Source organism: Sphaerodactylus townsendi, linkage group LG13 (genome assembly GCF_021028975.2).
Source record: "Sphaerodactylus townsendi isolate TG3544 linkage group LG13, MPM_Stown_v2.3, whole genome shotgun sequence".
Classification (NCBI taxonomy): Eukaryota; Metazoa; Chordata; class Lepidosauria; order Squamata; family Sphaerodactylidae; genus Sphaerodactylus; species Sphaerodactylus townsendi.
This window is the reverse complement of record NC_059437.1, coordinates 11,240,373-11,263,165: the sequence shown is the minus strand read 5'-3', so window position 1 is coordinate 11,263,165 and position 22,793 is coordinate 11,240,373. Positions and strand designations below refer to the sequence as shown.

At 42.3% G+C, this 22,793-nt stretch overlaps 1 protein-coding gene across 1 annotated transcript in view; it reads right to left on the bottom strand.

Annotated features, from left to right (window-relative positions):
* Positions 1 to 22,793, bottom strand: part of LOC125442954 (connector enhancer of kinase suppressor of ras 2-like) — a 358,128-nt gene that overhangs the window by 325,073 nt on the left and 10,262 nt on the right. Inside the window, exon 2 of the mRNA XM_048514758.1 lies at positions 21,616 to 21,779. Coding sequence (XP_048370715.1) covers positions 21,616 to 21,779 — 164 coding nt within the window. The remainder of the gene's footprint in view (positions 1 to 21,615; positions 21,780 to 22,793) is intronic.

Genomic DNA, 22,793 nt, shown 5'->3' with positions numbered 1-22,793 from the left:
TCCTTTTGTCTATGTAGAGATCTTATTTGCTTGTGCTCCTTCCTGTCCAACTGTAGCCCGTGCTTCTCATGAGGTGAGTGCCACATCCAGTAACTCCCTGGTGCATCCATTTTTCCTTCCATTCTCTCCTTCAGATTTCCACTGACACCTTTCTAGGGCCTTTTTTAATTTTTTTGTCTTTCTATTTTTTGAACAACTTTGAATATATTCCAAAGCTACCCGTGTTCAAATTTATTTCATTTTCTTTCGGAACTTCATCCATCTGTCTCTTTTATTCTGTTGAATTCCCATCAAACTTTTTTTTATTTGGAAATGCCTCGTATTAATATTCCTGTAATTTTGGGAGCCCCTCAGCCCATTAGTTTTTTTAGACATATAGACTATTTTATTCATCACTCTTGGTTTCTTTTTTTTTGGATTAAATGCCCATAGTTTTAATTCCTTTTTCTTTTGTCCCATTCTTTCAAATTGTTTCTTTCTTAATCTCTAACGCAGTAAGTACTTAAATAGATAGAAGTAGTTTTGGCATTATGCACATTTTAATGCTACTATTCTCTTAGAAATAGATAGATCTCTTCCCCTTGCCACCCTCCTTTAATTTAGCTTCAAGTTTGTTTTTTCCATGTGCTTAGTGAATTATATTTTAAACATCTTTCTCCCTTCTTATTTGTTAAATGTTATACCTAAAATATTTAATCTCTTCTTCTTCTTACTCATTTCCCATTTCCCTAGTAGTTTTTTTTTTTTTTTTTCATATTTATTCCTCAGGATTTTCAGTTTTTCTCCATATTAACCACCAAACCAGAATGCTTTTGAAAGTCTTCTAATATTATTTTTTTAATTCTTTTTAAAGTTTCTACAGGGTTAGTTGTTATTAGTAATAAATCATCTTGCAAATAGAATTTAATCTTTTATTTCTTCTTTATTGATTTTATAGCCTTTGATCCTCACTCTATTATTTCTAATTCTATCCATCCCTAGATATCTCCATTGCTACCATCTGAATAATGATGGAGAAAGCGGACATCCTTGTTCTTTTACCTCTTTTCTATCCTGTAATTTCTTCCTCGGTTCATCCATTATTTATCATAATCTTTTGCTTTATTGTTTTTAGGATATAATTCTTTTTTAATATCAAGTTATTAATCCCTTTCCCAAATCCCCGGCTCTGTTCCATTATTTGGAATAAATATGTAATGGCTAACTGTGCTCTTCTCAAATGCTTTCTATAGACATCTATATTCTTATCATGGCATATTTTTTTATCCTTTTCCATGTTCTACATCACATTCAATACATTTCTTATGGGATGGCTTAATATCTCTATCCTTCTCACACAAACTCCATTATTGATCTTGGACTACAATTATTTTTGGTAGTATGTGCCTTTTATTCTGTTAGACAATATTTTTTTAGTAAATGATATTTTATAATCCTGGTTTTAATAAACTTATAGGTCTATATGATTCAAATCCTGTTCTGGATTAAGATCCTGGTTTTAATATAGTGATTATTTCCTGTTTCTCTCCATGTTTCTGGTATTTTCTGTCCCTTTAATATCTTGTATTATATAACCTTTGTAATTCAGGTATTAGTATTTCTGCCATTTCTTTGTAATGCTCTGCTAACATAAATCCATCTAAACCAGGAGAACTTGTTGTTCTTCTTTAATTCTTTTATTACTAAGCTTCTATTTCTTTCTTGTGTTGTATATCTTTCTCCATGCTTTGTTTCTCCTCCTGTGTTAGATTGCACTGTGTATTTCTTCTATCCTTTCTGTGTCTATCCTTTTTAAATAATTTTGGCAGGTAGGCTTAACTGCGAGCGAACCTTTTGTCTAATCTCTTATGTTTCCTGTTATTCTTTTTCTATTATTTTCTAACTTTTTCTATTATTGATTTTAACTCTTTGTTTTTTCTTTCTTTTCTCTTTAAATAATTGGCTAGTTGTTTCAGCTTGACTTTATATTGGTTCTTTGAAATTGATTTTCTGACCCATGTGTCTTTTTTTTTTTCCATAACTCTGACTGATCCAATTCCTCCAGTTGTTTATTATTTTAATAGTTTTAGTTCATTATTATAGTCTGTTTATATTACTTCTGTTCTGAAGTTTGAATCTCTGCAGTCTTTTTGATTTTTTCCACTAATTGATGTCTTTTTCTTATTTAATACCTTTTTCTGTCTTTTTTTTTGTATTTCTATACAATACCCTCTCATTACTGCCTTCTCGAGGCATCCCACAACATCCACGTCAGAGACGGTGGTTTCTATTTTCTAGAAAAATAATTTTTCATTCCTTCTTTCCTGTAAAATCTTCTTATTTCTTTTCTTTCTTCTATTCTTCATTATAATATTATCATATCTCCACATCTATACTGTTTGTCCTCTTTTGCCAGTCTGAATGTAGCTACCACCGGAGCATGGTCTGAAATCCACTCTCTTTTATGTGTCTGGATCTCTACACATTGTAAAGACTCCATGTTCTTTTGTCAGAATATAGTCTATGTATGTAAGAATTTTTTATGTCTGTTAGAATAGAAAGTTGGTTGTTGTGATTTTCAGATCTCCTCATACATATTAGTTATATTCCATTGTTTAAAGCCCTTATAAATTCTCAAGTCCATATTACAGTCTCCCCCACTATTAATGTTTCTCCCTTTTATATTCCCTTTGTACTCTGTTAAATTGTTTTTGTAGGAAACTCTTTGCTTTTTTTGTTAAGGTGCATATAAGTCTCATTAGTGTAATCTGTATCTCATTAAAAGGAAACCTTTGTAAACAAAATCCATCTCCCATTTTGATCCTTTAATATTTTTTGCACTTGTATGTTTATATTATTTTTCGCCAAAATAGCAACACCATTCTTCTTTCCCTCTGCTCTTGATTCACATAAGGTTCTCCAGCCCGGTAGCTTTATTAAAGGAGCAATATCTCTCTTTCTTTTATGCGTTTCTTGGATGCAAACCAAATCCCAGTTTTCTTTCTTCAATAGCTTGGCTAGTATAAATATTTTAAACTGGAATTTAATACGTTAATATTTAAAGATACAAATTTTAAATCTCCTGCCATAAGTAATAATTTTTGTCTACTATTTTCAGGCCTGCTGCTGTTTCATTTTCATTCTTTTTTCCCCTCATTTTCCCCCCTTCTCCCCCTTTCCAGATGTTCTGAGGAGAGATTCCTCCCTCCCACATCTTGGATTTTCGGCCTCTGCGGTCTTCCCTCTGGGGAGGTTTTATTAATTGGATTATGGGACGCCGTTATTATTGTTTTTGACCGCTGTTTAAATGGTTTTTAATGGTTTAATGGATTTTAGTAAATATGGTCACTATTGTGACACTTGTTACATATTGTATACAGATAGTGTTGTGCACTGCCCAGAGCCCCTCGGGGATGGGGCGATCCATAAATTTAAATAAATAAATAAATGAATGAATGAATGAATGAATGAATGAATGAATGAATGAATGAATGAATGAATGAATGAATGAATGAATGAATGAATGAATGAATGAATGAATGAATGAATGATGGGCCAAGGATTCAGGTTGTCCAGTATTGCAAGGGCACAATCTGTTAAACTTTTCTATACTGCTGAATTTGCCTTAAAAAAAAGCAGAAGGCGTAACATTAAACCTAGCAAGCATTAAGGCTCTCCTTTGAACAGGGTTAACTAGGCAATCACTGTATGATGTCTAGATAAAGCTGCAAGCCAAGATGAGCAGTCGTGGGATTCCCAAATGAGTCCTCCTCTCCTTACACTAGGGATGGTACACAGCGCAGCAGTTGCAGTTTGCAAAGCCCTATGGGATTTGGCTGCACACGGAAGTGGGGGAAGAAAAGCACCCAGAGTTCACTGCTTCCTATGCACAGGAACCATACTGGGAGCTGTGTAAGACTAAAACATCTACCTCTAAACATCTAAAAAGTCGTAATCAGTGGTCATTCCTAGGCCTGCTGTTTGAGATCATTTAAAAGCTTACTGAGGAACACTTGGTGGGCACCAGGAAAAGTGGCAGAGAGCACTATGATGCCCTCAGGCACATGCTAGGGACTCCAGTGTAGCATGTGCATACCTGGTACAGGCCCAAGCAGATGTGCTGTATGCATTGCATAGGTGAGCATATACAGGCCCACACTCAACTTTACATGAAGGATTGTTAGACTGGGAAAATACATTGCAGGCCGAGGCGGAACCCTGCCGGCTCAAGCCGTTGGGACCCTTTACTGGTTGAATAACGATCCTACACATTCCTTTGTGGGTAAATATTTGGCCATAACCAGATTTATTTATTGACAAGGAGTTAACAGGAAGCGAATCTGGCACAGCATGGGGGGTGATCCATCCATCTGGGCAGCACGAGTACTGTAACACAGAGGCAAGCGAATTCCTCAGCCTGCAAGCTGAAGGAATTGACTGTGACGGGCCAGATTGGAGCGTGGTGTGCCAGGCGAGCGAAGGACCCCTTCCCGGCGCCTGTTCCAATCCACTGCTAGGGCGCGAGCCAGGTAACCCGTACCGGGCATCCCGATCTCTGGCTCGCTCCACTCTCGCCCCTTAAGGGGCGCTCCAACAGGAGAACTCCCTCAGTTCCCCTTTTCCATTGATCACCTCCCATGCACACCCTGCCAGCCGGTTATGACAGAACACAAAATGACATGCCAAACGTAACGCATGCAAACAGGGACAATTGCGTCGCCCGCATGGCCGGCATATGATGCGGCCTCTGGCTGGCCCTGCGAGACTGCAGAGCCAATCTGGCCCCGGCCCCTGTGCATGCATGGCGGGGTCCTGAAGCCGTGCGCTGCCCTCCTTGCGCTGGCGCCATGGCTTGCGTCGGGGCCCGCCTGCCCACAATGGGCAGGCCCAGTCAATCCGCGGGCCGCGCCTTGTGTATATGAACAAGACTTGAGCCTTCTTTAAGGAATTATGTCTCCTTATTTTAGGTATTGCTTTCTCACATTTGTTGAAAAACATGAAAGAATACAGATCAAAGGCCACGGGCATTATATTCTTCTGCTTCCCTTACTGCTACTTTAAAACATTCATCAGGGCAGCACTGATGCTATTATGAGGCATTCATTTTCATAAGAGATTCTGCTGACTTCAAAGACACCGAGTTAGATTTCCTCAATGCCGAGCTTGCAGGGAATTGAAGTGAGGTGGTTTTAAATGAGCTTTGTATTCAAGCATTACCTTGAACAAGTGCTAGTGTAAAAGGCAGCAAGAAATTCAGGGCTGGTCTAAATCACACACAGCTTAAAGACAGCACGAAATCATCTCTAGCCATACAGATTGCAAAGACAACACAGCAACATTCTGTCACTCTATGAACGCTCCCCTGGGTTGGCAATCCAAGAAGCAGGGTCACTGAGCAATTCTATGTTAACCCCACTAAATTGCCTTCCCAGGCAGATTAGCATAAAGGAGCCCTGCCACATTCTAGGGAGAACCTCTAACTTTCACAGTCAGATTTTGAAGGGGACTTTCAAATACACAAAAGCTGCCTGCATTGTGACCAGATATAGCTGGAGACTGTCATAAGCCAGCCCCTGGGTACTTACCAGGACACAGAGGACTCTGAGGCAGAACCTGAGGACACAGTGCAGTCAGACTGGGTGGCTGCTTCTGAGGAAGACCAGGCAGCAGAGCCGACACCCAGCCCTTCCCTGCCTGATGACATACAGGTGGAGGAGCCTGCAGATCCTCCTAGGGAACCCAGTGATGAGCCACCTGTGCATAGAAGGCAGCAGCAGCTGCTACTGCAGAAGCAGGAAAGGAGGTGGTGGTGTTTGGCAGCAAGGGTCCGGAGGAGACTAGAAGTCTCTGCATCTGAGGATTAACTCCTTGCAGAATCCCAGACCCTTTAACAAGAATCTCTACATAAGCCTTGCTGTGAGCTTGATTCTGCCTGGGTGCAACAAGTGTGTTTCCTGTTGCCTCTGTGTGCCTGGTCTATTGCTGATCTCCAGCCTGTTTACCTGATCTTCTGTGCTGTGACCTGACTATGCCTTGCCTGCCACCTCCCTCAATCCATTGAACTGTGACCTGACTACGCTTGTGCTTGCCACTTTTTTGGCCCTGCTCGGTCAGACCTGGCCACACCCTGTCTGCTGGCAGCACAGGGACTTTGAGAAGTGCATGGGAAGAGCTGATCTTTTCCATGCAAGTAGCACCATCCTTCATGGCAGAGTACAACATATAGGGTTGGACCCAAACTAGTTTTTCCACCGACGGAAGAGAAATTTTCATTTCTGAGAAGTCCTCCTTCCTGCTGCAGACCCTTCATTTACTTTTCATGACATTCCTAAGTGTCCTCTGCCCACCACAGAAGCATTTTAGGGACCTCAGTGGGCTGGGGGGGGCACTGGGAAAGTTCTGTTCTGATGGAGGTGCCCTCCTTCAGAAGAAAATTTAGCCTGGATCCAACTAGACCAGACGTGTCCAACTCTGGCGCTTCAGATGTTCATGGACTACAATTGGCCATGCCAGCAGGGTCTGATGGGAATTTGTAGTCCATGAACATCTGAAGCGCCAGAGTTGGACACCCCTGAACTAGACCAATCCAAATTTATGCAAAGCAACATTGCACTTTTTTTTTCAGCAAGAAGAGTCCATTTGTGGCACAGGATATCTGAAGCACCTTCTGTCCAAACCTAACTGAAATAATATACATGGCCTACCACACCACATCAGAGCTTTGGTATCTCAGCCTTGCCTATGCTGACTTGTAGCGGCTATCTAGGATCTTAGAGCCCCATCTTAAGGGGGGCAAAGGGGCTTGACGGAGTGATGCAGGCTTGTGGTGGCATGTTGGTTCTCCATGGGGAAGACCAGACTGCAGCGGGGCTGTGCTGGCATCCCAAACATACACCTGTGGGGGGCTGCCTGGGGTGTTTCTGGGAGTGCAACCAACGTAAGTCAGCTCCCACCCAGGGGTTTGGGTGGTGTAAGTCCTGTAAGCCCTATGAGGATTTCCAGCAATGGGAGTGGGGCTTTCTTTTTGTTTCCCACGTTTCTGGAACATCCTCTTGGATTTGGATGGGGCTGTAGGGCACAGAAGGAACTATGTCCTCATATGTTCCTGTGCTCCTACTAGGGCAGGGGTAGGGAACCTGCGGCTCTCCAGATGTTCAGGAACTACAATTCCCATCAGCCTCTGTCAGCATGGCCAATTGGCCATGCTGGTAGGGGCTGATGGGAATTGTAGTTCCTGAACATCTGGAGAGCCGCAGGTTCCCTACCCCTGTACTAGGGTCTTCTGGCTGCCACCTTTTAGTTGTTCCCCTTCTTAAGGTGGCTCCATTGAAATCTAATACAGCTTGTACCTTTTCTATAGTGGCTTCACCTTGAGGAAGGGATGATAGAGTACCATCCTTCAAAGTTTTTTAGTTAGATCTATAGCAACAATTTGTTTGTAAGAATTTCTAGTGGGCATAAGCTATAGGCAGTTTCTTGGGGAGAGGAATAAATGTATAAATAGATGTTACATACATGTAATTTTAAGCAACTTTCAGCCGTGATGAAAAGGTGGGGTATAAAGTAAGTATATGAAACTTACTTGCTCACATTTCAGAAATCACCAAGACCTGGCCCCTACCTGGTGGAACAGGCTCCCAGGTGAGATCCGGGCCCTGCAAGACATACAGAGGTTCCGCAGGGCCTGCAAAATGGACCTGTTCCGCCAGACATTTGACCAGCCGTAGTAACATCAGATATTTGCTATAAATAATATCTGGCCTCCCGTGGGTGTGGGGAAGAGAGGGAAGGGGAACAAAACAGATAATTCTGATGCCATAAATGAAATATGTTTTAATTTTCTGTGCGGGTGGAATGTTTTAGTGACTTTGGTAGTTGTTATTGTTCTAATGTATTTATTGATGTGAACCGCCCTGAGCCCTTTGGGGGAGAGCGGTATATAAATTGAATAAACAAACAAACAAACGGATGTCACTCTGTCTATCAGAACAGCTGTGGCTCAGGGGAAGAACCTGTGTTTTTCATGCAGAAATTCCTATTAAAATATTTCAAGGGCTAAAAACAACCTCTCTCTGGTTTAAGACCTTAGAAAACGGTGACTGTCAAAGGTAATATTAAACTAGGCGGACCAATAGCCTCACTTGATATAGAGAATGCTGCATGTTTGGTGAGGGAATTCTATTATTAACAAAAACAACATTCTCAATAATAATTCAGCGCCATCAAGTCCCAACTAACTCATGGGCCCCTTCCGCACGTGCAGAATAATGCACTTTCAATCCACTTTCACAAAATGTTTGCAAGTGGATTTTGCTATTCCGCACAGTAAAAGCCAGCGGCAAAGTGTACTGAAAACGGGTTGAAAGTGCATTATTCTGCATGTGCGGAAGGAGCCATGGTGACCTCCCATGGAATGTTCAAAGCAAGTGAAGACTAGCCGTGGTTTGCTATTACCATTCTCTGAACAGAAGTCCAGGTCTTCCTTGGTGGTCTCTCATTCACGTACCACTTAGTCCCACTTAGCCTTCAAGCTTTAGCAAGATCAGGATAGTCTGGGTTATTCGGGCTGCTATAACAACATTATTCCAATTAATAATACACCCCTAACTTGGATTCATTCAATATGTTTTTGAAAACTTGGGGAAAGCTAATTATATATCTAGAAAAGAGTTCAAAGGATAAGATGATTGAAAAATATATAATATGAAATGGTTTACAAAATTATATTGCAATAAGTTAATCTGCAAAAAAGTTATATTATCAAATAAATTGTATACCTTTATTAAGGGAAAAATAAATATGGATTCAGTCACTTAACAGGGGAAGTCCAAAGCAATAAGTACTGGGCAGTTACATCACAATAAAAGGGATAAAATCATGATTATGGGATATTGAAAGGGCCTAGATAAGAAAAGAAATGTATTTAAATTACCAAAGAATAGTGAAGTAACTGATTTGATTTAGATGTATTGAATTATGTGTTATTGTTATGGGTAGTTGGGGTAGGATAGATTATGTTTGGGTAACTGTAAATGTGGGTCATTTGTTACATGTTAATATTTGTTGATGTCTTATGTGTTTCAATGGCTTCATGTATGTTTTATGTTCAATGTGTTTTTTAAAGAAGGAAATTAATAAAAAGTATTATGAAAAAAAAATATGTCCCTGCATATATTCTCCATCAGTCTGCTAAAGAAAAAAAAAAGCTCCTCTAAGTTTTTACAAGCTAAAGAGACATCTAGAGAGGCCATAAAGAAGATTTGTCCTCCCTCATATTTATAAATCATTACCAAGCTCTTCTGTTAAGAGCTTCTCCGGATTGGGAACTGCATTATAAAAGAAGCACTTTACGATTATGAAGTACGACTCTCCTGTGTTCTTAAAAAAACCTGGAAAAAGTGTACTTGGATGTTAGAAATGTAATGCTGATATTATGCCTGTCACTGTCGAGAGATGAGCCGGTGTCTCAAAGAAACAAAATCTGTTTCCATCTCCTTAAGCACCGATCTATTAAAACGAGGGTTTCAATCTTAAGTTTGCAAAAAAGAAACACTCTTGTTTATCATGACTAGGGGTGAGGAAAGGAGAAGATAGTATAATATGCTTTCTCTAGCTTATGTCCAAATGAAACCTGAATACAGATTTCTCATTCAAATTCATTCTTCAGTTGGGTGCTGTGTGGTTTCCGGGCTGTATGGCCATGTTCTAGCAGCATTCTCTCCTGACGTTTCGCCTGCATCTGTGGCTGGCATCTTCAGAGGATCCTCTGAAGATGCCAGCCACAGATCCTCTGGAGATGCCAGCCACAGATGCAGGCGAAACGTCAGGAGAGAATGCTGCTAGAACACGGCCATACAGCCCGGAAACCACACAGCACCCAAGTGATTCCAGCCGTGAAAGCCTTCGACAATACATCATTCTTCAGTGTTTACAAAACCAAAGTCTAAGATGAGAAAGGATTACATTGCTTGAAAGAGAAACCTTTCTGAACAGAACAGGGGACAATATTACTACACTGAGAAAGGACAGTATGAAATCTCGAATTGTTTGAAAGAGCGAAAAAGAAGGTTGGCTCCTCAGGAGGAAATTGAGGGATGGTAGATCACCTTCAGTATTGATAAATGACCATATGCTACTTTTCCTCATGGCTCAAGGTGGCTTTCAAATCACAAATTAAATACATATGGGCCACAGCTTAATGCAGAGTTGGGTCATTAAATATTGTAAGTCAAACCTGCTTTGCATTGCTCATGCATTAATGACAAAGGAGGAAAATTAACATTAGAGGACTAAGGCCCCTTCCGCGCATGCAGAATAATGCACATTCAATCCGCTTTTGCAATTGTTGGCAAGTGGATTTTGATATTCCACACAGTAAAATCCAGCTTCAAAGTGGATTGAAAGTGGACTGGAAGTGCATTATTCTGCATATGTGGAAGGGGCCTTAGAGCCCCATGGGGGGAGGGGCAAATCCACCCATGGGAGTGGCACACAGCTGCTGTCATGCACTTGCCCTCCCTGGGGCACTTATCCTGGTGAAGCCTGATCCTGCCGGCATGTGGCCACCACCAATGAAAATAATTTAGAAATTTATATACCAGAACCACAGCTCTTAATCAACAACAAATTATAAACAACAACAACAACAAAACAATGAACAATACATACACAGAGGATTCCGACTTGCTATTATTTTATTTGGGATCCTCTGTGTATGTATTGTTCATTGTTTTATTGTTGTTGTTTATTGTTTGTTGTTGATTAAGAGTTGTGGTTCTGGTATATAAATGTTTAAATTATTTTCATTAAAATAGATTTGTATAGTTCGCACTAGAGCCAGACAGGTTCTTTTCCTTTCTTCAAACAAGATACTGTCTCTGGCTCACTATATATATTTTTTGACCTTGGGCTAGTCTCAGTTCTTTCAGAACTCTTGCAGCCCACACAGAGGCAATGGCAAGCCACCGCCGAACGTCTCTTGCCTTGAAACATCTGCAAGATCGCCATAAGTCAGCTGTAACTTCCTTGACGCCACTTTTTGCCACGGTATGAACCGACAAGTCTGACTAAGGCCCCTTCCGCCCACGCAAAATAATGCGTTTTCAAACCACTTTCACAACTGTTTGCAAGTGGATTTTGCTATTCCGCACAGCTTCAGAGAGCACTGAAAGCAGTTTGAAAGTGTATTATTCTGCATGTGCGGAATGAGCCTAACAGAAAGCAAAACCATTTGTCCATCTAGCTCAGTATCGCCTGCTCTGAGTGGCAGTACCTTTCCAGGTTGTTAGGAAAAGAAAAGCCATCTCAATACCTGTTTTCTGGAGATCAGGAATTGAAACTAGAATGTGCATTAGAAGTCGATTCTCTACAACTGAGTCACAGCTCCTTCTCTAAATTAATACACCTCCTCTTCTTATAAATGGTGTGATTCCCATATCATTAAGCAGAGCAATAATTTAGAAATGGAGATCCATATTCCTCTTTAATGGTAAATCTTTGCTCCCAGACACCTCTGAGGACAGTTCATCTGTCAACATGGGCAATGGAGTTGGCCTCGAAAAGCTAAACAGCAGGGCTGTAAATCACAAATATTATGTTTATAAGGAAAACTGGAAGAAGAGCCAGGGAGATAAGTTTAGCCAGGCTTATATTCTAGAACAGAACCTTTCAAACTATGTTCCTAGGAACTCTGGGTATTGCTCTAAAGTTTATCTAGTACAGGGGTCTGCAATCTGCAGCTCTCCAGATGTTCATGGACTACAAATCCCATCAGCGTGATGGGGATTGTAGTCCAAGAACATTTGGAGAGCCGCAGGTTGCAGACCCCTGATCTAGTACCTCAATATTAATAATAATAAAACAGTAAAAAGTGGACAGTGTACTTGAAAGAAAGCTGTATTATCACAGGATGTTTTTGAAAAGAGTTTCTCAGCAAATAAATTGATGCGCAAAGGTTTTCCTGAGCGTGGGTTGCCTGAAAATGATTGTGCAGGAGTGAAGGTCCTTTCGATTTAGGTCCCTTTGCCATATTTCCCTATTATATAGGATATTAAAGGTCTGTAACCTCCTGACTTCAGTCTAATCCGAACCCCAGGATTTCCTAAGTCTTGCTTGATAAAAAGCTTACAGGCTGCTGAAAGTTTCTTTCAAGCTTCCGAAATTCATGATATGATAGAGCGAATCACGAATGTGAAATTAAAGTTGACTAAATAATTTTTTTAACTTAATATTATGGATAAGAGGTTAAGAAATACGTTGAAACATAAAAAACTTTTGTTATATATGGCTACAGCAGCGAGGATACTGATAGCCAAGAAATGGAAATTGGAGCAGGTGCCTGCAACTGAAGACTGGTTGACGGATTATGCAGCAAACAACAAACTTTCATCCTTATTGAAAAATAAGGAGAATAAGGACTTTATCGAAAACTGGTCTCCGTTTTTGAAATATATGAATACTAGAAAAGAATGTAAAGATATTATGAGCTGCTGTACTATTTAAAACATAAGGCAAGAAGGACTAAATTCGTAAAGGTGTTATTTATTTATTTTCATATAAATATACACAAGAACATAAATGTAAATATAAATTTGTGTTGGATTACCGGTATGTACAGAAATATGACTAAGTTAGAAAAGAAGAAGACTTAAGTAAAGTATAAATTTCATATTCTAAGAATGAAGCTAGTAGGAAGTCAAAATAAGATACTGCTTAAATAATATAAAATAGAGGAAGTAAAAAGAAATTTAGCAGAATAGCAAGGAAGATATGTTATATAAGTGCTATAAGATGATGTAGTAATGTTAGTTGATGCAAAAAGGAATTATGGAAAAGATGAGGAAGTAGATATTATTTATTTGAAAGGTATTTGTAATATCTTAAAAGCACTTAAATAATGTTTGTTTGATCTATGTTGATTTGCCAATAAAATTATTTTTTAAAAAAAGTTTCTGTCAAGCTTCCATTGCCTTTTATAATCAAAGGGTACTTTTTATTTATTTATTTATTTATTTATTTATTTATTTATATATTCGGTTTATAGACCGCCCTCCCCCTAAGGGCTCAGGGCGGTGAACAACATGGATAGAGCACAATATATCAAATTGAATTAAAATTCATTAAATTAATTAATACAAGCTCTAAAGATAAAATATAAACCTTCCCCATTAAAACGCAGCATTAAAATAATAATATGAGATGGCATCCACTGTTCTCCCTCAAACCCCAAGAGTGGCATGGCAGGGTTTAGTGATGTTATCAGAAGAGGGGGGGAACAAAGGGGAAGGAGGGGGCCCTCATCAACGGCTGGCCTCCCCAAAGGCCTGGCGGAACAGTTCAGTCTTACAGGCCCTGCGGAACTCAGCAAGGTCCCGCAGGGCCCGGATACAGATGTGGCGTAAAAGCTGTTCCACCAGGCTGGGGCCAGAGCTGTGAAGGCTCTGGCCCTGGTAGAGGCCCGCCGTATCATTGAGGGGCCAGGGATCACCAGTAGATTGGCCTCCGCCGAACGCAGATGGAAAAAGATGGAAAAACAGTTTGCACAAAGGTTTGCTTCTGGGAGCACTGTTATCCTGGCCAGAGTGTGTTCGAGTTGTTGCTTGAGAAACTGAGGCATGCCCACTTGTGCGCTTGTAGTCCGCTGCAAAGCCAGCTTACCTTCCCGTCAGCTGTTGTTTCACACTGTGCCCTCATTTTTAGCTGCTTCCAAAGTCACGGAGCCCCAAGTCATCGAAGCTCTGCAGTTTCTGAAAACTGTTCAAAGCGGATTCCGCATGGTCCAAAAACAGCAGTGTGAAAACAGTGTAAACCCCTTTACACCGTTCTAAACCCTTTTATACTGTTTTCACACTGCTGTTTTTGGACCATGCGGAATCGGCCTCAATGTGACTTTTCTGCTTTTTCTGCTTTCCCCACAGAGGAACTCAGGAAGCAGGATTCTTCCTTCAGGTTTCCTGGCTTCTCCCCTGCTCATGTAACCCCCATGCTCAGAATGGGTTGACCCAGTAAGGGGTGGAGACTCAAAGCAGCAAGAGGCTGCAGAGCTCATGTAGTTTGGAGGAGACAAGGCTACCAGACTCGGACCTTGGTTTGAATAAGCCCTTAACACCTTGTTAAGGTAACTGCAATATTGTTGGGAACTACTGGGAAGGTAGTTGTTTATTTTTGCTATGTTGTAAATGTTGGAGTTTATTGTTTCAGGGTTTCTTTTGTGGTTGTAATGGGTGAGAGATCTCCTGGAAACCTTCACCATGTTGAATCCTGTTCATCAAGCCCTTGGAGTCTTCAGGAGCCAACCCACTTGCAAAGAAGAATTGGACTTATCCGTAGACTGTAAATATAAGGACTTGAAAATGCAACCTGAACAGGACCTTGAAGCGTGATGTTAAATCTTGATGTTATATGTTATGTGTTAAGAAAGTAAACCATTTTGTTTTTTAAAATTGTTGTTGCAAACTCATTCCAGGTTCTGCCCCACAGAACCCACAAGCTGAGGTTACACTCACACAAACAGCTCTTCCAGCCTGGATCAAAGAGCTGTTTTTGTGATTTTCTCGCAAAAATGCAAAGGTCTGTTGCATTCGTGATAGATGACAGATGGTATTTTTTTAAAAAGGTGGCAGGCAAAGAGGTTGCCCAGAAAAGGGACCAGAGGAGGCAGGCAGCCAAAATGGCAGATCGGATCAGCATGGCAGGGGAAATTTTTTCTGCTGAGACTTCCCTTTGGACGAAGGAAGCTGAGAGAAAACCCCAACATGAAGCACCCTGTTGTGCCACAGGGAACGAGGGTGTAACCTCTATCTGTGGGTTCTGTGGGGCAGAACTTGGAATGAGTTTGCAACAACAATTTTTAAAAACAAAACGGTTTACTTCTCTTAACAAATAACACTTTTAAAACATTTAACATTTACACTTTACAGTCCTGTTAAGTTTGCATTTTCAAGTCCTTATATTTACAGTCTACTGATATTGCCAAGTCCAATTCTTCTTTGCTGGTGGTTGGTTTTGAAGACTTCAGAGGCTGGGTGAACGGGATTCAAGATGATGAAGGTTCCCAGAAAACTCTCACCATTTACATACACAAAAACCCTTAAACAAGGTGTTAAGGGCTTAATAAAATAAATCAAGGTCCCAGCCTGGTAGCGTTGCTTCTTCCAACCTCAGGTGTTCTGCAGCCTTCTGCTTCTTTTCAGACTCCACCCCTTTCTGGGTCATCCCATTCTTACACAGGGGTTACAAGAGCTCAAAGGAAAGAGCTATAGATTCAAAGCCACGTCCAGAAGGACTCACTAGCACAGTTGGGAAAGATGTTTCTTCACTTTTGAACTCTCACATTGTTTACAATGGGTTGACTCAACAATTGGATGTACATATTTCTCACGAGAGTCAATTCTTCAGTCAAGGGCATTTGCTAGTAACGGCTCTCAGAATGGATGGTGTACTGCAACCTGACATAATTTTACTTCACAACCTGAAAACTGGCTCACATATTCCAAACTGGAATCCTGAAAAACACTGGGATCTGTGCAGTGGCCTTTTCAGCAACATAATCATCTGAGCAAACCCAATCAAGATTATTTGTCTCATCTGGAATTTCTGGGTTGGATACTGCATGGCGCAGTGGTTTGGGGAGGTGGACTCTTATCTGGTGAACTGGGTTTTTCTTCCTGCTCGTCCACATGAAGCCTGCTGGGTAGCCTTGGGCTTAGCACAGTTCAGAACTCTCTCAGCCCCACCTATCCCAAAAGGTGCCTGCTATGGGGAGAGGAAGGGAAAGGTGTTTGTAAGCCGCTTTGAGACTCCTTACTGGAGAGAAAGGCAGGATATAAATCCAGACTCTTCTACTTAAACTTCTGCAGAAAAAAATACTTCTTCTTCTCCCTTTTTTTTTTTACCAGAAGCTCCCACTGAATGCTAAAAAAGACAATGCTGGGGACTGGGGCTCATTCCGCACATGCAGAATAATGCACTTTCAAACTGCTTTCAGTGCTCTTTGAAGCTGTGCGGAATAGCAAAATCCACTTGCAAACAGTTGTGAAAGTGGTTTAAAAACGCATTATTTTGCGTGTGCAGAAGGGGCCTGGGAGACTCATACAGGATAGAAAGAATGGTGATTTCACTTACTTCTCTTGCGTCACAGTAACATCTACGTTGTTGATTTTTTTTGTCTGCATGGGTCCTCTGACCTTCAACCTCACCTTTGCAGCACAGATAAGGCTGCTGGAAAAATTGTACGATGAAAAGAATCCACCATCGGCAGTGCCTGATCCTGAAGTATTGATAGGATCCAGCACTGTATGTCTGCGTATGCTTGTCTTCCTGCAAGAGAAACCTCGGGTGGCACCAGAAAGCCTTAAGGACCCTAGATTACAAGACTATAACACAATGGATTTGCATATTTATGACAATATCTACATATTGACCTATGGATTTTATTTGCTGTCATGCTGATATTGCCCTGACTTGGATGGCCCAGACTTGGATGGCCCAGAACTGGGGTGTGCAACCTGCAACTCTCTAGATGTTCATGGACTACAATTCCCATCAGCCCTTGCCAGCGTGGCCAATTCTCTTGCAGGGGCTGATGGGATTTGTAGTCCATGAACATCTGGAGAGCCGCAGGTTGCAGACCCCTGGCCCAGACACTGGAAGCTAACAAGGGTCAGTCCTGCTTAATACTTGGATGAGAGACCACCAAGAAAATCCAGGATTGCTATGAAGAGCCAGACAATGGCAAAATCATCTCTGCTCATCTAGTGCCTTGAAAACTCCACAGGTTGCCATAAGTTGGCTACTTGACAGTACTTTCCACCATATCATTCCTGAAGTGGATCCATGGACAATGCAAAATGGCATTTGCTTTCAACCAGCAACACCCTGCAAAAAAGCCTCCTGGGTAGTTCCTTGGCCACATCCACGTCCTTCCCACTGCACTAGTTGTAAAAAATCAGCATGCAGTTTATCATAATTTGATGGTTTGATGCTGGCCATTACACCCCACTGACCCTCAAAATGCTAATTACAGAGATTGACACTGCAAAGCTCGCAGCAAACGAGAGATCGTTATCTTTAGCCTTCACTTGCAAATGAGCAGTCCCTTTGATAGAACTGCCAGTTGGTCCTTGAGCTCATAAAACCCCCGCACACACTCTGCTTATGAAGCTTTCACAAGCAGAATCTGAGCAACTCCAAAGGCATTTTGCAACTAAGACACAACCAGCAACGGAGCTACAGAAAAAGGAAACAGCCTAACAGCCAAGAGGGTTGGAGGTTAGTGACGGACAGTCTCCAGGGCAAAATCTGACCATTAAAAGATGTTAAGAGAGCCAAGGTGGTGTGGTGGTTGTGAGCAGCAGACTCTAATCCAGAGAACTGGGTTTGATTCCCCACTCCTCCACATGAGCAGCAACTTCTGATCTGATGCACCAGGTTTGTTTCCCGACTCCTCTACATGAAGCCTCCTGAGTTCTCTCAGAACTCTCTCAGCTTCACCTACCTCATAAGGTGTCTGTTGTGGGGAGGGGAAAGGAAGGTAATCGTAAGCTGCTGTGAGACAGAGATGGGTCAAGGAGACAAATTATTGTTGCAGTCCTGCTCTCCCCCCCCCCCACAAAAAAACCCTGAATGTAATCTGAACAGGGCTACATTGACCTCATCCCTGAACATAAGAACATAAGAAAGAGCCTGCTGGATCAGACCAGAGTCCATCTAGTCCAGCACTCTGCTACTCGCAGTGGCCCACCAGGTGCCTTTGGAAGCTCACATGCAGGATGTGAAAGCAATGGCCTTCTGCTGCTGCTGCTGCTGCTCCCGAGCACCTGGTCTGCTGAGGCATTTGCAACCTCAGATCAAGGAGGATCAAGATTGGTAGCCATAGATCAACTTCTCCATAAATCTGTCCAAGCTCTTTTTAAAGCTATCCAGGTTAGTGGCCATCACAACCTCCTGTGGCAGCATATTCCAAACACCAATCACGTGTTGCGTGAAGAAATGTTTCCTTTTATTAGTCCTAATGCTTCCCCCCAGCATTTTCAGTGAATGCCCCCTGGTTCTAGTATTGTGAGAAAGAAAGAAAAATTTATTTGTCAACATTTTCTATCCCATGCATAATTTTATAGACTTCAATCATATCCCCCCTCAGACGTCTCCTCCCCAAACTAAAGAGTCCCAAATGCTGCAGCCTCTCCTCATAAGGAAGGTGCTCCAGTCCCTCAATCATCCTCGTTGCCCTTCTCTGCACTTTTTTCTATCTCTTCTATATCCTTTTAGAGATGTGGCGACCAGAACTGGACACAGTACTCCAAGTGCGGTCGCACCACGGCTTTATATAAGGGCATGACAATCTTTGCAGTTTTATTATCAATTCCTAATTATCCCCAGCATAGAGTTTGCCTTTTTCACAGCTGCCATGCATTGAGTTGACATGCCCATGGAACTATCAACTGAGACGCCCCAATCCCTTTCCTGGTCTGTGACTGATAGCACTGACCCCTGAGAACAGCCGTAGAGTTACAAGGGGTGCTGTTCATAGCTCTGAATTTGGATGTTTGCTCGTAAAAATATTGCACAAAAGCCCAGCTCATCCCCAAAGGAAGCAAAGTCTATTTTAGAGCCACTTGCGGCCCAGTTAGCTCACCTTACTTCTCAAATGCCTCTTTTTAACTTTTAACTGTAAGAGACTTTCACTGTACTTCAACATTTCCCCTTTCATGTACAAGCAGACTTTATAAAAGCTGGTCTTTTTCTTTGGGTACCTACCTATTTTTTTCCCCCAGAAAGAAGCTTTAGAAAAAGACCTGTACAGATGAAACCTTTATTGTTCCAGCAACGGTTTACTTTTTTTTCATCCGAAAGGAATCTAACAAACTTGGGGGACGGCACGGTAAAGGGGGAAAGAATCTCTGCAGGAGAAGCTGGAAATGGGCAAACCTGGGATCTTTGTGTATGTTGTTGTTGGTCGAAAAAACCATCAAGTCTCATAAGAACATAAGAACAAGCCAGCTGGATCAGACCAGAGTCCATCTAGTCCAGCACTCTGCTACTCTCAGTGGCCCACCAGGTGCCATTGGGAGCTCACATGCAGGATGTGAAAGCAATGGCCTTCTGCGGCTGTTGCTCCCGAGCACCTGGACTGTTAAGGCATTTGCAATCTCAGATCAAAGAGGATCAAGATTGGTAGCCATTGGTAGTCTCAACTGCATTATAGCAATCCCATAGGGTTTTTTGAGGCAAGAGATGCTCAGAGGTTGTTTGCCGTTGCCATTGCCTGCCTCTGAATCCCATCTCTGGACTTCTTCGGCAGCCCCCCATCCAAATGCTACTCAGGAGCAATCTTGTTTAGCTTCTGAGATCTGATGAGATCAGGCTAGCCTGGCCATACAGGTTACAGCTTGTACAAATTAGCCCTCTTTAAAGCAGTGAGGGCAAAACAATCTCATCTGGATGTTTTGGTGAAAATTGCTCCCTCTATTTGGTTCGGGATGAACATGCTGTGGGGTGTCAGCTTTTCGCTTTCATAATTTTATTCTATTCACAGATCTAATTCAGCATTCTGGAATTCCCCCTGCCAACTTCACAAAATTCAAATGCACGTGCCATTTCCTTGCGGGGAGAATGTATTAGAGACATGGGCCATTTCCCCGGAATCTTTGTATTTGCAAATTTACAGAGTAGAGGGCAGCAAGAAAACACACTTGCCAGACAAGGTTAGCCATGAAGTATCCTCAGTCCTCCCCAAAAATAGCTGCTTGCCCTTTGCAGCTCCCAGAAGGCTGCTTCTCGTTGGCCAGTTTGAAAGCCAAGGACAGCCAGTTTGGCTGGCCATATTCACGCCAACCACCTCTTGTTTATGAGGGATGGTCCTGATTTCCTGGTGCAGGTAAATCAATATTCCTATTTTGCCTCTAGGGAAGCCTTAGGGAATGTCTTTATTTAAAAATGAAACACTTCCTACCCAAGAGTACCCCCTTCCATAAATTCTCTGATACATTCTTCTTCCTGTCCACAGATGCCTATCCATGGTAAACGTTGCTGAATGTATTTGTCTTGTGGCTTTTCCATCAGACATCCTAAGTTCCACTTGAGAGATTAACAACACTGTCCTAAAAAGTTGCACCCCACTAAGGCCGCTAACTTTATTGTAATTAGAAGGGTGTAACTCTGTTGATGATTGCAGATTATTGGTGTTAGCCGGCGAGACCGTGATTCCAAACTGCTTTTTAGGAACAAAAAAAACAGACTGGAGGAGTTTAAAACAGTCTGGATGTGTTCATTAAGAGGAATTGTTGAAAGGAAAATTTTAGGAACACCAGCAAAAATACAGATGGCCAACGCTTCTTTGGAGTTACCATTTTCATTTTCTCTGGCTTTTAAAACTGTGTTTTCATTCCAAGATCTTCCTTGCAGTTTTTTGTTGTTGTTTTGTTTTTTTAAACACAAGAAGTGCAGCTCTTTGGGTGTGAACTGAGAATCAGGGATGAGCACAATGAGTCCAGCTTTCGCTGGCAATTCTGTTCTCCAGTATGGTCACCTACCTGCCTCTGCAGTAAATCCTCATTTCCCTAGAGCTGTGGTCTTTCTCTGCCATGCTCCTTATGGTCTGTCTTACTTGTTTTGTTGTTTAAAGCACCAATCGCAAGATCACAGTGGGGACAAACTAGATTCTTTTTGTCTTGCCAGCTGTGAGTTTCCTCCCAAGGGCACAGGTCCCAAGTTCTGATAGGGTTTCCAGATCCAGGTATGGAAACTCTGGGAGATTTGGGGGTGGAGCCTAGTGAGGACTGGGACCTCAATGGAGTACAAGACCATACAGTGACCACCCTCCAAAGCAGAGGTCTGCAACCTGCGGCTCTCCAGATGTTCATGGACTACAAATCCCATCAGCCCCTGCCAGCATGGCCAATTGTACTGAACAGGGTTAACTAGGCAATCACTTTATGATGTCTAGATAAAGCTGCAAGCCAAGATGAGCAGTGGCTGATGGGAATTGTAGTCCATGAACATCTGGAGAGCCGCAGGTTGCAGACCCCTGTAAATTTAGTCAGTCTTACACAGCTCCCAGTATGGTTCCTGTGCATAGGAAGCAGTGCACTCTGGGTGCTTTCCTTCCCCTGCTTCCGTGTGCAGCCAAATCCCATAGGACTTTGCAAACTACCATCCCTAGTGTAAGGAGAGGAGGACTCATTTGGGAATCCCACGACTGCTCATCTTGGCTTGCAGCTTTATCTAGACATCATAAAGTGATTGCCTAGTTAACCCTGTTCAGTACAATTGGCAATGCTGGCAGGGGCTGATGGGATTTGTAGTCCATGAACATCTGGAGAGCCGCAGGTTGCAGACCCAAAGCATCTATTTTCTCTAGGGAAACTGTCGTCTGGAGAAGAGCTGTAATTCTGGGGTGTCCCCAGGTCCCACCTGAAGTTGTCTGAAGCATTCGAGGGGTGCAGAATTTCTCTCTTTTAAAATAATGTTTACATGCAGGACAACAATATGACAAATGTACTTTGGGGTTCCTGATTTGGGGTTCCTGATCAGGAACAGAGGGGTTCCTGATTTGATGCGCACGTAAGCACATCCTTGGATTGAGAAGATACATAAAAACGATCGCGGGAGGTATTCCAAAACAATGAACTCACTTACCAAAGCACACAGCAGATCCACCGCTTCCAGGATGAGTTCTTGGTGGCCAATCCGAGTGACTCCCAACTCTTCAAGCTCCTGATGAGTAATGTGCAATAGCTGCTCCCCATTGATCTTTTCCCTCTCGAAGTTTTTTATGTATTGTTGGAGGCAGTCATCAAGGCCTGGTTTAAAACAGCAACAATGAAGATGCACAGTTAGACATTTGAAGACAAGCGACACTTTGCTGGCTCACTGCTTTCAGAAGCAAGACTGTTTTCATCTCAATGCAACACAAAGGCGATATTCTTTACGAAGAGAATGCAAGGAGGAACAATAACGTTTTATACCTGGTGCAATGCTATATGTCTTTTATACTGTACCCCTTTGGAATCAAGCACTGTATCCTGACAATGGGGATGCTGTGAAACCACTATCCGATTTCCTATGGCGTAATGAGTTATTGAGTGGATATGGGCAACATGGACACCAGGAAATTGCAGTCAATCTCAATTGTACAATGTTCGCCGCCATAAAAACACATATATGTATTCATGCCATTTCCTAGCCCTTTGCCACAGTATGGTAGCAAATCTGTCGCCTGAGCTGAACCATTGAGAATGCAAGGCTGGGTTACACGGTTGTGTGCTGAGGAGCATTCAACTGCTCCAACTACAATCTGAAGGGGTACAGCTCAGATGACGATCTAACCAGCCCAGGGACTAACTGCACCAGAGGTCTGCAGCCTGCGGCTCTCCAGATGTTCATGGACTACAATTGGCCATGCTGGCAGGGACTGATGGGATTTGCAGTCTGTGAACATCTGGAGAGCCGCAGGTTGAAGACCCCTGAACTACACAGTAGATAGCTCCTACATCCTGTCAAGCGGATGTTTGCTGGGAATTTCTACTTGAAACTTAGAATCTCCATGGTGCGCAGACAGAGGAGTCTTAAGCCTTTACCTCAATGGTTCTTCTGTCTTGAAATAGCTCCAGGGAGTGCTCTTTGCCCACTGGGGAAAAATGGGTATACTGAAGGGCTAGTCATGTTTTTCAAGTGAGATAACCAGAGGTTCCTTGGAGTTGTTTCTGATCAGGACAATGTTTGAAGGTGGGCAGCCCAATCTGGGGTGGTGGGGGAGGCAAATTCCCCTCTGGAAGTGGTGCGGGCTTACACCAGCACATTTTCCCTCCCTGGGG